The 16449-nt window shown below is 35.8% G+C and overlaps 1 protein-coding gene across 1 annotated transcript in view; it reads left to right on the top strand.

The window, feature by feature from the left end:
- Rrp6 (exosome component Rrp6) overlaps nucleotides 1-16449 on the top strand; it is a 251754-nt gene that overhangs the window by 79833 nt on the left and 155472 nt on the right. The window contains exon 9 of the mRNA XM_090393930.1: nucleotides 4847-5037. Within this exon, the coding sequence (XP_090250056.1) occupies nucleotides 4847-5037 (191 nt within the window). The remainder of the gene's footprint in view (nucleotides 1-4846; nucleotides 5038-16449) is intronic.

The following is a 16449-nucleotide window of genomic DNA, read 5'->3' as shown; positions in this document are numbered from 1 at the left end:
AAAAAATCAGAACTCCCTGGTGGACACAGGAAGTTAAAGTGAAGGAAAAGAAGAAAGCATATCAAATGTTCCTGTCAAATAAGTCAGCTTGTGCTCTTAGAGAATACAGAGACAAATGCAAGAATGCTAAACACTATGTAAAACTAGCTAAACAAAAGTCATGGGAGTACTTTGGCAAGAATATAGAAAATAAATATCAAGAAGGTGGCAAAATATTCTGGAGGTTGTTGAAGAAGCTTAGGAATGAAGGAAAGAGTGCTGTAAAAGGAGTTAGAGATGATAAAGGTAACATGAAAAATGGGAGAAAAAGATATCCTTGAAGTATGGAGTAATTACTTTGAAAAACTGCTAAATGAAACAAGCAGTGATGACAGCACAGTGGTAAAAAACACTGACCAGGCATGCAGTCAGGAATACATATCCATACTTGAAGTAGAAAAAGCCATCATAGGCTTGAACTGTGTAAAGGCAGCAGGAGCAGATGATATTCAACCAGAAATACTGAAGTATGGTGGTATAAGAGTCTTACAGTGTCTGCACTGCATATTGGACGAAATTCGTCCAATATGCAGTGCAGATTTTCGTCCCTGGACAGAGGGACGAATTCCCGATGATTGGAGTAGAGCACTCATAGTACCCATATATAAAAAGGGAAATAAAACTCAATGTGAGAATTACAGAGGTATATCCCTACTGAGTGTTCCTGGTAAGATATATGCAAGTATACTTGAGAAACGGTTGAGAAGAATTGTGGAAGAAAAGCTGGGTGAAGGACATGCTGGATTCAGCCCAAATAGAGGCTGTCAGGATCAGATCTTCACTTTACGACAAATTGTCGAGAAAGCATGGGAATATAACAAAGATCTGTATTTAAGTTTTGTCGATTTGGAAAAGGCATATGACAAGGTGCCAATAGAGAAGCTATTCAATACCCTACAGTTATATGGTGTCAATGGGGCATTATATCAAGCAATACTTAGTCTTTATTTGAGTTGTAAGTCAGCAGTTAGAATTGAAGGAAGTACAGGAAGATGGTTTAATGTTAAATCTGGTGTGAGACAAACATGTACATTATCCCCTCTGTTATTCATTATCTATATGGATCACATTATGAAGGAAAGTGGTATTAAACATGATATCAAAATTGGAGATGTTAATGTCAGCTCTTTTCTTTATGCGGATGATGTTGTACTTCTAAATAAATCCGCTACAAGTCTGCAAGATTCTCTGACTAAATTGAATAGCTGTTGTAATAGATATGGTATGAAGGTCAGCAATAAAAAGACAAAGATGATGAAAATAGGCAGAATCATTGAAAATGTCAACTGTGTTGTGAATGGAGAACCTGTGGAACAAGTAAAACATTTCAGCTATTTAGGCACGATTTTTACTGAAGATGGTAAATTAAATAAAGAAATAGACAACAGAATTAACAAATCTGGTATGGTGGGAAGTCAATTGAATAAATTCATATGGAATAAGAGAGAAATTAGTCGGAACACTAAATTAGCTGTATAGAAGACAGTGTTCAAACCAGTTTTAACTTATGGATCTGAGAGCTGGGTCAGAAGTAAAAACACTTGACCAAAGACTAGAGACTGCAGATATGAGAGTCCTGAGAAAGATTAGAGGTGTGAACAGATGGCATCAATGGCAATATCATATTAAAAATGAGGAGATTAGGAAAGAACTTGGCATTGTCAGCATCCAGGAATGCATTAGCAGAGCTAATCTCAGGTGGTATGGTTACTTAAATAGAATGGGAGAGAAAAGATTAGCAAAACAAGTGTTCTCTGCCAGGTTGACAGGAAAACGACCTAGAGGAAGACCAAGATATAGGTGGATTGATGTGGTACAAAGTGGCTTAGACGATAGAAATATAAGATCTGATAATGTTGGAGTCTTGACAAGTAACAGACTGATTTGGAGGAAAATTGTAGATAGGAAGTTAGTAATGATGTAGTTTTTTCATGTAGTACTGTCATATCCTGTACACCCCTTGAGGGTACATGGCAGGAATTTGATGATGATGAGTGTTGGAGTGAAGTGAGAGGAGATACTCTTGGACATGACACCCATACATACATACATAGAGAGAGAGAGAGAGAGTGACCAGTTTCCTTGCCATATTATGATTTTGACTGTGTCTCCCACATACCACTGTGAAAACTTACTCTCTGGTCATATGAAACAGGCAAAGCATGTGCCGCCAGCAGAATTATGTGCACCAGTTTACCAAGAAACCTATTTGACTCTTTAATGACATCTTCAGGCCCATGTACTATCTGCATGGAGAAGAGAAGGGGAACACTAACTGGAAACCACGCTTTGCATTCACCACTTCAGACCTCCAGTAGGCTGGGTAGTGGTATTTCATCAGGCAGTGAAAGTCATCTAGTTAGCATTTCTCTTACTAGGGAGGCATCCTTTTGCAGTGGGAATACTTACCAGGTTCACCAGAGCCTCTTTTGAAGTAACAGGCCACACCGTGGAAAGGCAGAGTTATCTGCATATGTGTATTTACAGCCAGTTGTTTCTGTTTAAAGATCATGACAACACTAGAAATCGTTTCATCAGAATAAGCTTTTTATTATAGTTACACAAGTTTTAAGAGACAGTAGTCTTCCATGCTGTATTGGTAGACTGCTATGAAATTGGCATAAATAGCAGCTGTTTTAAGTTAAGCTTGGAACTAACTACTGTGAGGGTGGATGTAATGAATTGGCTGCAGTAATTTCTTTCTATGCAGAAATCGGATAAAATGTGTGAGAATTTATGAAATGTCGAATTCTAACTAAAATGATCTTTCTCATAGTTTAAAGAATTTATGCTTGTGTGTTTTGTTTATGCTGATTCAATCTTTTGCTATTTTAATTTTATATATGCCGAACTCAAATTAATATACTTGAAACAGCAGAGAAAAATATGGTAACTATTGAGTGAGCTGAGCCACTCACTCATCATTCACCCCCATCCCATGTGATCTATTCAAAGTTCAGCTTTCCTATCTTCAGTCACTATTGAAACTGATGTCAAAGTACTGGTGTGTTTTGTTTTCATAAACTTTTCTACAAAAAATGTTATTTATTATATTGTTTTCCTTAATGAATTAAAATGTTTCTAATTTAATTATGTGTAATGTAATTAAATAACCCAGAAAATCATATGATTGCCATAATTTCTAGATTTTCTATAGTAGTGGAATGCTACTGTAGAAACACAGCATGTCAGCAGTGTTTGCAATTATATTTTGTTTTATATTCTGTAGCATTGTGAAAAGAGATTACAAAACAGTTTGTTTACCTTTTGGTCTTTACTTTCTATATGTACTCGAATGAGAAAAATCAGTTATGATATTTGATTACATGAATGGCTTAAGAATGTATATGTCATGTAAACAAAGTGCTTATTGTATATTCCAATCTTGTTATCTCATTTTCTGTTTCCTCTATTTACGAAGATTTAATTTAATGGAAATTGTAAAATCAGCTGCAAAAAAAAAATCCAAAACCTAAGCAACAGAACAAAAGCATAAACACAGCATGTCAGCAGTGTTTGCAGTTGTCTTTTGTTTTTTATTCTATAGCATTGTGAATAGAGATTACAAAACAGTTTGTTTACAATATTTAAATTAAGGGGATATTAAATCCCACATAGTTTTAAAACCAAATAAGAAACTCAAAGATTGGAATCAGAGAGTTTCTTGCCGAATATAGTAAACTATAAAGTATCGGCGACACTGGCATGAGCAAATGCAAGTGACCCTAGCACGTAGTGCAATATCGGAAGTCTCGCAGCAAAGTCGGTAAGTTCTGATCGCTATTCTTAGGTATTTTCCATAATGTAAAAACACATTTCGTAAGAAATGTATGCTGTTATTACATTATGGTAGGGAGCTCACTACCCAGACCGGTTTCGGCCTTTTTTGAGGCTTCATCAGTGAGTAGCTAGACCTAATACAGAAGTGTATAGCGAAAAGAACTTATGTACTCTGCAATGCGAGTATCCAAACAGGTGCCATTAAGTTAAGTATAAAGAGCTAATAAGCTTCATTTCGGCAATGAAAACAATATTTAAATTAAGGGGATATTAAATCCCACATAGTTTTAAAACCGAATAAGAAACTCAAAGATTAGAATCAGAGAGTTTCTTGCTGAATATAGTAAACTATAAAGTATCGGCGACACTGGCGTGGGCAAATGCAAGTGACCCTAGCACGTAGTGCAATACCGGAAGTCTCGCAGCAAAGTCGGTAAGTTCTGATCGCCATTCTTAGGTATTTTCCATAATGTAAAAACACATTTCCTAGGAAATGTATGCTGTTATTACATTATGGTAGGGAGGTCACTACCCAGACCGGTTTCAGCCTTTTTTGAGGCTTCATCAGTGATGACAGCACAGTGGTCTGACCTCTCATTACAATATGCAACTTCTTGTTCAAGTTTTAATTTCAATAATGACAGTTATTAATTTAGAAATCTCTCTTTGTGAATATCTTTTTTTCTATTTGTCTTTTAATCTGAAAAGGTGTGCGAGATGTATGAAACCTGAAATCAAAGTAATTTCTTGTTTAAAAAAAAAGTTGTACATGGTACTTGTAAGGTATAAAAACATGCATGTGTCAAGCCACAGAAATTGATTACTGGACAGTATTCAGAAAATAATGCATTTTTAGAGCCTTCTTGCTTGATAAAAAAATTCATCTAGCTCAGTGGTACACTGGTATATCAAGGATTTCTAACTCAAGCATTTCTGTTTTGTAGATTATAATTTGGAGGAGGGAAGAAATGGAAGATGATATTTTGACCATTTACTATGTACTTATGTATTGTTAACTTATTTCTAGGTAGCACATGGAGCTGACATGGACATCCTTTGGCTTCAGAGAGACTTTGGTTTATATGTTGTCAATTTATTTGATACAGGTCAGGCTGCCCGTGTTCTTAATTTTGCTCACTTTTCTTTGTCTTTTTTGATGAAACACTACTGCAAAATAGAGCCTAATAAACAATTCCAACTTGCAGACTGGAGAATCAGGTAACTGTTATATGCATTGTTCAAAGTTCTTTCAGATTAGTGTTATATTCAATAAAATGTTTGCAGTGTTATTTAATAGCTATAATCACTGATTAATAGTACTTCTTCTGACAGTTTAGTTATAAATTACCGTATATGACACTGAATTTCGTCCTTTAATTTCTTTACATTCAGAACTCATCGAAATTCTCTTGATTATTCCAACATAACTTCCATCATTTTCTTAATATTTTATGTCTGTATAGTTCTCAGAACCGAACTGAAATTTAGATCTACCAGAGAATGTGAAACTTATAAATTTGCACAATCGAAAAGAAGGTGTTGATCTGTATATATTGCAACATGCACCTTCATTTAGGTGCTGTCTCTAATCCACAGGTTGGTAACTATGGTTCTCCATTTATTTTTGTCCTGTGCATTTCTAAAGATCTGGGTGGCAGTATGTTTTATCAAGTGCTCCTTGTCCTTCATTTAAGGCAGATGATGTGAAGTTACTTCATGTGCAAACTTTGGCTTACACTTGGATAAAGGATGAAACCAAGAATATAATTTCTTGGCATCTTTAATTTACTTCATTGTCTTAGTCAGCCTTCTCATTTTCTTAGTTATAGTTTACGTATAGGTCACTCCTCTTAGCGTATATCCTGAGAATTGAATTTTTGTCTTCCTGATCTCTTTCAGTGAACTGTCTTAATTTTTTCAGTACTTGTTTAAAGCTTTTTTTTATTCATCTGATTTGCATCATTCTGCCTTAGTAACCTAGGTTTCTGTAGTGTTTATGAACACATTCATGCCAGTCATCAGACACTGTGTCATGGCAGACATGACAAATTTCTCGTCCCTCCAGTTTGTGTATCCAGTGGGCACATGACAAATTGTGTTACCTGTGCTTTCATACTATATAAGTAACTGATAATTAAGAAATATTCTTTGTTTGTTTGTATTTTTAAATTTCTAAAGCTGTAGGTAATTATTTGTCTGCATTAATCAGATACGAATCATTTCATTTATGTATGACTGACAAATATCAGATTTACAATTGTTAGATTACTATGACAGCACTACATGATTAAGTTTGCATTATTATTAATCTCCTGTTGAACAATTTTCATCCAACACATTAAAGGCTGCGAGTGAGACATATAGTATATCAATGTCATGTATGGGTAAGAAGGAAGGAGGAATGTTTGCTTTTTTTAATTTAATTTTATTTATATTTTTAAATAAATTTATTGCTGAAGGTTATATTCTTTAAAGGCAGAGTGGGAGAAGCTGTTCCACAGAACAGAAGTAGAAACAGATGGAATGTAAGAGAAGAGAACAGGCAGAAACTGAAAGTCTGTGGGAGAGGGATTGAAGTGGATCCATGAGAGAGAGGATCAATAATTAACTGGATTTTCCCAGTGCTACCCAAAAGATTGAATAGTATGAGCAATCTTAGAGAGGATTTTGTTGCACTACCCCATATATGTAAGTAATATTCCATGGTTGGGTGGATTTGAGATTTGTATATAGTTAGCAGCTGTAATAGTGTAAAATAGCATCTTGAGCAGAAGAGTATGCTATGTTTTTTGGTGTCTGTAGAAGCTATGGTTGAGATGTTTGTTCCAGAAAAGGCTGGAAGTGTAGTGCTCAGACCTTGGAGGGAAATCCAATTGTCTGTGAATATGAGGTTATTATTGAAGGTTAAGGGAAGAGAAGTGAACCCTTTCTTGCAAGAGACTGAGTTTTGGTAGCAGTGAAGTCTACAAGGTTGTCCTTGCCCCATTGAGATATAGCTAGGAGATCAGGACATTGGTCATGGTGGATTTTGAGGGTTCTAAAATGAAGAGGAATGCAGTGTGCTGTCATCTGTGAAGCTATGGATAGTATTTCAAGTCTATAAGAGCAGGTCAGAGTACAGAACCCTAAGGTCTTTCAGCATTGGTGGGAAAATCTGCTGAGAGGAAACTATCCAGCATTATTCATAGTGAGCAACCAGTGAGAAAGTTGGCAGTTCAGTTACAGAGGATGGAAGACAGACCATAGAATGGCAGTTTGCTAAGTAGGTCCTTATGTCAAATAGTAGAGTGAATAAATCCCTTCACACACAAACATCTGCAACCACCACCACTGCACAACAAAATAAAAGAAATTTTTTACTGTAGCAGAAAATATAGTAAATTACCTGAAAGATGTATTTCAAAATAATGGATGAAGGAAATTTGTTCTAAGAATTTTCAATGACCAAAAAGACTTCAGTTTTCCAAGAAAAGCCTAGTTATTTTTATGAAAAGAACAGCTGTGGTTTTTCTATATAATGTTTGATTAGTTTTGATGACTGGAAGGAAATTAAGAATGAAAATTATCCATTACATAAATAGTAATATTCATCACCAGTACAATTGCAAGTTCAATGAATTGATTGATAATTCAAATATACATGCACCAATTCTCCAAGCACTGTTTATTAAATTTAAAAAAAAAGAAAAACAAAGTTTTATAAAAGAAATATAGTTGAGTGGTTCTTCATATCAGCAGCATATGTGATTCTATATTCCTAGAGATAAGTGTTTGTCTGTGTGTGGGGAAGGGAATCACAATGATTACCTTTGTTTTCTGTTGGTGTTTTTATAAAATGTGGTGGTATAATCATAAAATAGAAATATCAGTACTCAGATGCACTTCCGTTGGTGCAGAACACAATGCATATATGTAATGCATAATATTTTTCAAAGCAGATGTTATATTAATTTAAAGATGTTTAAATTTCATGGTATAGAAAACATCTGAAAAGATAGAAAGGGGGACGGTAAATCCCTTTATGTTTTTTTGTAGCTGGGTACGAAACTCGGATCAAAATCCATACAGTTTCATGCCGAAAAAACTATCGGCAAGCCCAAGTGTAAATGATCACTTTGGTAGTACAACACCAGGGCAACTCCATGCAAAGGTGGAGCAAGCTCCGTCACTAACTTTAATATTCTTTCATGATGTAAAACCCAGCTCCTAAGAGATGTATATTGTTTTACATTATGAGAAGAGGTCACTACCCAGACCGGTTTCAACCTTTTTTGAGGTCTCATCAGTGAGTAGGTACACCTGGAATATCAAGGTTTTAAGTGAACACGAACTTAAATACCTCTACTATCGAATTACCAAAGTAGTGTACTCCTATATTTATTGTTAATTACTAATTTAATAAGCCGAAAGGCTATTTTACCGGCGAACATGTTAATAGAAAGGGGGATGGTAAATCCCTTTATGTTTTTATAGCCGGGTACGAAACTCGGATCGAAATCCATCGAAATTCTTTCGGCTTATTAAATTAGTAATTAACAATAAATATAGGAGTACACCACTTCGGAAATTCGATAGTAGAGGTATGTAAGTTCGTGTTCACTTAAAACCTTGATATTCCAGGTCTACCTACTCACTGATGAGACCTCAAAAAAGGTTGAAACCGGTCTGGGTAGTGACGTCTTGTCATAATGTAAAACAATATACATCTCTTAGGAGATGGGTTTTACATTATGAGAGAATATTAAAGTTAGTGACGGAGCTTACTCCACCTTTGCATGGAGTTGCCCTGGTCTTGTACTCCCCAAGTGATCATTTACACTTGGGCTCGCCGATAGTTTTTTCGGCATGAAACTCTGTGGATTTCGATCCAAGTTTCGTACCCGGCTATAAAAACATAAAAGGATTTACCATCCTCCTTTCTATTAACATGTTCGCCAGTAAAATAGCCTTTCGGCTTATTAAACATCTGAAAAGATGTTTTCTATACCATGAAGACAGTTTTTAATTATTAGTTATACACAAAACTTTTATGAGAATAATCTGAAACTCGGTTGCCATATATTGATGAATGAGTAAAAGTTTACCTGTCAGATACAGTTCATGCGAAACGCTACTCAGTGTGTATATGTTATGTGAAATAATCATATTCTTCTATTTATATTGCCTTTTTGGTTAGTAAGTATTTATTTTAAGTTAGAGACCATTTTAGGTTGGTTTCATTTCAAGTGATTGGACTTCCCACATATATAAATCTATCTACTTGTTCTATAAAAACTTAAACATAATTTTATAAAGTTATGTTTAGGTTTTTATTTATTTCTTTATCTGTGATTGTTACTGTTTTTTGTTTTCTGGGTAATTTTAGACCAAATGTATCACTGCTTTCAACTAGTTTGTTGAAAATTTTGTTGCTATGTTTTTAAGATCTTCCTTCTGAGTGATTAATACCGTTTCTTCTGCTTCTTTATGCTTATATTTTTCACACTTGCATTTATTGAAAAGATCTCATACTACAATGATAACACACATCTTTGTATATTACTGTCATCTATACATTGTTTACTTTGATTACACGTTAATTTCAGTGTCTTTTTTATGATTCCCATAAGTTTATTTTGAGCAAGTGTCAAATATCAGGTGTTGTCATCTATCCAATATTACCATAAGAAATAGTTTTGAGGCATTGCTAAATGTTCTTTGGTTAGGATTAGGACCGTTCATTAAATTTTTTTTTGTGATATTATTAGGATGATTACTAACTTTTCCCATTGTTTTAGGCACAGTACTTCAGACCTCTGTAACCCAGGAAGCCCTATTACTTACCAAGAATGGCAAGGCCACTGGAGTCGTCTTTGTTAAAAACAAAATAGAAATGGCCTCCTCCCTGAGTTCCTTAAACACCTTGACCAGCATAACATGGTGATGCTCCACCAATCACCTTCTTTCGATTCCCTGGAGGTTGTCCTGAACACAGATCTGGAGATTCTCGAAAAATATTTTGAGCAGTGGCACCTAAAGCCAAACCCCACTAAAACATTGTCCACCTTAACACCAAAGAGGCAAACTGCCAACTCAACCTAATTTTCTGTGGCAGCCCAGTCAAGTATGATCCTCACCCACAATACCTGGATAGAAATCTGACTTACAATAATCATATTTGTATAGTTTAAAAAAAAAAAAAAAAAAAAAATGAGAAACATCAACTCAAGACTTAGTGGAACTAGCTGGGATTGCAGAGCTGAGGCACTTGGGATCTCAGGCCTGGCCCTGGTTTGTTCTGCTGCAGAGTATTGCACACCAGTCTTGGAAAGAAGGGCTTACACAAACATCATTGATTCCCAGCTTAACATAACCATCCACAAGATTAGCAGGACCCTGAAATCCACCCTTCTGCAATGGTTACCAGCGCTTTCCAACATTGCCTTACCAAATATACGAAGAAGGCAGGCTTCAATAACAGAACTGGAGAAAATCGCAAATAACTTCCTACTGCCTCTCCACTCAACTATTATAAATCTCCCTAGAACCCAGCTGAAGTCAATCCATTTTGGGACATAACCAGAGCCTTTTCTTGCTCAGAAAAGGCTCTGGTTATGAGTAACTTTCAACCCATGACATGTGGAACCAACAATGAGCTGTGAACTTGCCAACAAATGGCCCTCTTGTGAAAGACCCCTGCAGCTACATCCTTCCTAGAAGGCTATGGACAACTGTTATAACAGAATCAAAATTAGGTCAGATGCAGCTGTCTCCTCCATAAATGGATATGGCAAATGGCCCTTACTGTGACTGCACACATATTCTACAGACTGTCAAACATATCATCCGTATCAGTGACTGCCCCTTTGTCATTTCCCCCACAATCTGCAGGATATACATGAAGTGTCAAAGGGGCTCTATAGGGTGACTTTCAACATTGGACATTGAACTATAGCCAAACTTTGTCATAAGAATAAATAAATATTTATTTATTTATTTATTCTTTTTATATATGCTTTTCACAACCTCCCAATTCAAGACTACAATATTACTCTCTGCTTAGAGACAATGTGGTCACCTTGGTAATGGACATGTCTTCTGATTCTGTGGCCAGATCCAACCCATACCCCAAGTCCTCTCAGTTACTATTCTGCTTCAAATAATTTATCCCTTAGTAGGTGTGTAAATTGTATTTCCTTCCTGCCAGGTAATCTTTGCTCTTTCTATGGGAATATCTATGGAGACAGATATTCCTGATGGGAATATCTGTCTCCATAGATATTCCCATCAGGTTGGTCATTTGGTAGAATCTCTGCTACTAATGGCTCACGCAAAATGTTAAGCAAGTTTGAGTGCAGTTAGTAGTTGGAGGGACAATCGTTCGATGCTGTTGGCACAGTGCTCCCTCAATGAGTCTTTGGACTCCCTGGAGGTGTTACATAATAATAATTACTTGACCTGCACTCGTGCTAATTTGTATATAATACTGTATATTAATTTAACATTTTTTTTTGTTAATTGAATGTTGCTTTTTATCTTATAAAGTTAACATTTCATTTGTAACTTAATCTGGACCTGATGTTTTATTTTTAACTTTTTGGTGCTTTTTCTTACTTCTTTAGTTAGAATTAAAGGGTTGCCTATTTCATTCTAATTTTTTTGGTGAATATAGGTCCTGATGTTCTGCGATAGGTAGGCCTCTTCAAGCAGTACATTCCCTTGCTTCAATTTTTTATAGATTTGAGTTTGTTCCTTTCTTATTGTATTTTGCAAAATCATCTGAACTAATCGTTCAGTTTTTTGGCATTTTACCATTTGGTCATATTTCCTTTGCCTTCTTACATTTCTGACATTGGCTTAATTTTATCATCATCATCATCATCATCAAATTCCTGCCATGTACCCTCAAGGGGTGTACAGGATATGACAGTACTACATGAAAAAACTACATCATTACTAACTTCCTATCTACAATTTTCCTCCAAATCAGTCTGTTACTTGTCAAGACTCCAACATTATCAGATCTTATATTTCTATCGTCTAAGCCACTTTGTACCACATCAATCCACCTATATCTTGGTCTTCCTCTAGGTCGTTTTCCTGCCAACCTGGCAGAGAACACTTGTTTTGCTAATCTTTCCTCTCCCATTCTATTTAAGTGACCATACCATCTGAGATTAGCTCTGCTAACGCATTCATGGATGCTGACAATGTCAAGTTCTTTCCTAATATCCTCATTTTTAATATGATATTGCCATTGATGCCATCTGTTCACGTCTCTAATCTTTCTCAGGACTCTCATATCTGCGGTCTTTGGTCAAGTGTTTTACTTCTGACCCAGCTCTCAGATCCATAAGTTAAAATTGGTTTGAACACTGTCTTGTATACAGCTAATTTAGTGTTCCTACTAATTTCTTTCTTATTCCATATGAATTTATTCAATTGACTTCCCACGATACCAGCTTTGCTGATTCTGTTGTCTATTTTTATATTTAGTTTACCATCTTCAGTAAAAATTGTGCCTAAGTAGCTGAAATGTTTTACTTGTTCCACAGGTTCTCCATTCACAACACAGTTGACATTTTCAATGATTCGGCCTATTTTCATTGTCTTTGTCTTTTTATTGCTGACCTTCATACCATATCTATTACAACAGCTATTCAATTCAGTCAGAGAATCTTGCAGACTTGTAGCGGATTTATTTAGAAGTATAACATCATCCGCATAAAGCAAAGAGCTGACATTAACATCTCCAATTTTGATATCAGGTTTAATACCACATTCCTTCATAATGTGATCCATATAGATAATGAATAACAGAGGGGATAATGTACATCCTTGTCTCACACCAGATTTAACTTTAAACCATCTTCCTGTACTTCCTTCAATTCTAACTGCTGACTCACAATTCAAATAAAGACTAAGTATTGCTTGATATAATGCCCCATTGACACCATATAACTGCAGCGTATTGAATAGCTTCTCTCTTGGCACCTTGTCATATGCCTTTTCCAAATCGACAAAACTTAAATACAGATCTTTGTTATATTCCCATGCTTTCTCGACTATTTGTCGTAAAGTGAAGATCTGATCCTGACAGCCTCTATTTGGCCTGAATCCAGCTTGTTCTTCACCAAGCTTTTCTTCCACAATTCTTCTCAACCGTTTCTCAAGTATACTTGCATAGATCTTGCCAGGAACACTCAGTAGGGAAATACCTCTGTAATTCTCACATTCAGTTTTATTTCCCTTTTTATATATGGGTACTATGAGAGCTCTACTCCAATCATCGGGAATTCGTCCCTCTGTCCACGCTTTCTGAACTATGCAGTGCAGCCACTGTAAGACTCTTATACCACCATACTTCAGCATTTCTGGTCGAATATCATCTACTCCTGCTGCCTTTCCACATTTCAAGCCTTTGATGGCTTTTTCGACTTCAAGTATGGATATGTATTCCTGACTGCATGCCTGGTCAATGTTTTTTATCACTGTGCTGTTATCACTGCTTGTTTCATTTAGCAGTTTTTCAAAGTAATTACTCCATACTTCAAGGATATCTTTTTCTCCTGTTTTCATTTCACCTTTATCATCTCTAATTCCTTTTACAGCACTCTTTCCTCCATTCCTAAGCTTCTTCAACAACCTCCAGAATATTTTGCCACCTTCTTGATATTTATTTTCTATATTCTTGCCAAAGTCCTCCCATGACTTTTGTTTAGCTAGTTTTACACACTGTTTAGCTTTCTTACATTTATCTCTGTATTCTGTAAGAGTAAAAGCTGACTTATTTGCCAGGAACTTTTGATATGCTTTCTTCTTTTCCTTCACTGCCTCTTTAACTTCCTGTGTCCACCAGGGAGTTCTGATTTTTTTATCCTTGCACACAACCTCACCACATGCCTCTCTGGCAGAATCGATCAATGTTTCCTTCAGAGTTTGCCACTGAATCTCCAAGGTTTGATTCCTGTTCTCAAACTCTTTCATTTTCTTTTCAATAATATTTCTGTATTTTAGTCTATAGTTCACATCTGAGAGCTGCTCAACTTTTATTCGCTTTAAAACTTTCTTACATGTTATTCTTTTCAATATGAAATTCAATTTTATCCTGCTCAAGACTAAATAGTGATCACTTCCAATTTCAAATCCTCTGTACACTCTGGTGTCCTGCACCAAGGAGAAAACATCACTATCAACAATAACATAGTCAATGAGACTTTTCTTATTCCTAGCCTCTTCTCTCCATGTGAATTTGTGCACATTTTTATGTTGGAACATGGTGTTAGTAATAACCAGTCCATGTCCTGAGCAGAAATCCAACAGATATTTGCCATTATTATTAGCTTTGCTCTTTTCTCCAAATTTTCCCAAAATATTTTTGTATGTCTCACAATCATTTCCTACTCTGCTATTTAGATCCCCAACCAGGACCAACTTTTCCTTTTTCATTGTGTCAGTTGCTTTTTCTAAAGCCTCAAAAAATTCCTCCACTTCTACCTTAGTAGAACCTTCTGTGGGACCATAGGCACAAATAAGTCTCATTGTCCAGTTCCCCATTCTCATATTTGCCCACATTACTCTACTTGAGACTGACTGCCATTCAAGAAGATTAGCCTCGTATTTTGTGTTGAATACTATGGCTACTCCTTCTTTTCCTTGATTGTCATTGCCTGAATATAACATTTTGTATTTATTGCTCAGAAAGATCTCACCAGTTTTGGTCTTTTTTGTTTCAGCACCCCTATTATGTCGATCTGGTACTTATCTAATTCCTCAGCTAGCTCCATTTCTTTGCCATTCAGGCTTCTTACATTGATAGTACCGATCTTTAACTCTGGTGATGTTGAGTTGGGGTTTGTTTTCAGATTTGTTCCAATAGCTGACGTTTCGCTGTTCGCCCTGGTTCCCTGGCGAAAACAACGCTTAATTTTATGCATGTAGTTATATTTGATTTTTTTTTTTTTTAATTAACTCCATAATTTCATTTCTTTCTTTTATTCTTGTGCTTCTTTTTTTTTTTTTTTCTTATTATTTTTTGCATGAACACCTCCATCAAGTCTTTATTTATTGTGGAAGACCCAGACCAATCACACAATATCTGCCTTATCTCTCCTTGAACTCTTTGATAACAAAGCATTCACAACTAATCATTGCAACCCATTCCACTCATTTGCCACTCTCCAAGCAAAGAATCCACTCCTTACTCCCTTGCAACTAACATATCTTAGTCAATTTCCAGGAATAATCAATTCTGTACTCTGTAGTCCACTGCTACATTTCCTGTGCATCAATCCTATAAAAACCCTTTTTAGTAACTTAAATTTCTATCACATCGCCTCTTTTCTACCTAGTAGCCAACTTTTGCCTCTTGATCCTTCCCTCTACTTCCTCATCCCCAAGAAATCCAGTAACCAGACCTGAGCACAATAATCCAGATCTGAACCTACCAAGGCCTTATAAAGAAGAATAGTAACTTATGTTTGCTTGTTAGTTTTCTTCAATAACCAGGTAATCCTATGAGATACCATGGCTACCTTAAGTCTTCTGAACTTCAGCATTCTGTCACACTCAAATCCCTAGCTTCATCAGTTTACTTGGGTATAGTTCCATTAGTGTGGTACACAGCTTTTAATCTTTTTTATCTCAAAATGCATAACTTACACTTTTTGTAAATGATGATGGGTACATTAAACTGGTACCAATCATCTTTTGCACATACTATTAGTATATTTTAAATTATCCTGTGAGCTTTCTACTTTGCTTTGATCATCACCAATTTTGCATCATTAGCAGACAACTGTATATTTTCCTTCAGATCATTTCTTGTTATCAATTATGTAAAAATTAAACAGTGATCTAAGCACAGAATAGCACACCACTAGTCACTTGCTTTCTCTTAGATTTTGTTTCACCTTGTACTACTTTCTAGTATCTCTCCATCAGCCATCCTCATATAGATCCCCATTTGTTCCAGTTTCTGTAACAGAGTTCCATTTGGTATCCTGCCGAAATACAGCAGTATCATTTCATAGCCATTCCCTTTATCCAAGTCACCTGTTACTCTAAATTACTAAGACATTTCTAACTCTTCATAAACCCATGCTTTCCTGAGTATCATATTCATCCATTCCTGACTTTTGTCCTTGACCAACTTTTCTAATATTTCTATCATTTCTGAGATTGAACTATAATTTGCTACTGCAGTCTTGGAGCCGCCTTTGTGGAAAGGAACTATTTTGTCACCTTCGAACTCCCTTCAGGCATATTATGAACACATGTTCGTAATATGTGAACACTTTTTAAGTTATCCTTCCATGGTAATTTTTTTTTTTTTTTACTTGGCACATATTGAAAGAAACTCTTTGGGATTTCCTTTGACCTTGTTAGCTAAATTTCTCTCATAATCTGATTTTGTCACTTTCTTGCCCTGAATGTTGTATAAGCTTGCTGGTTATCTTTTGGCTCTACTAACATATCTTAATCGGGTAGGATGATTTATCTGCCTGTAGATAAATCATCCTACCTGATTTATCTGCCTGACCTTGAGTATACAGTTTAATATTGCTGCATTCAAATACTCCCTGACTATCTCATGCATTGCTATCATTCTTCTCTTCCAGATTTTTATGCTATGATGTTTCTCCAAGCTGT

Source organism: Typopeltis vanoorti, chromosome 6, assembly GCF_054136105.1.
Source record: "Typopeltis vanoorti isolate ZY-2024b chromosome 6, IOZ_Tvanoo_1.0, whole genome shotgun sequence".
In the NCBI taxonomy this organism is placed as follows: Eukaryota; Metazoa; Arthropoda; class Arachnida; order Uropygi; family Thelyphonidae; genus Typopeltis; species Typopeltis vanoorti.
The sequence above is the reverse complement of the archived record's forward strand: the minus strand, read 5'-3'. Positions and strand labels throughout refer to the sequence as shown.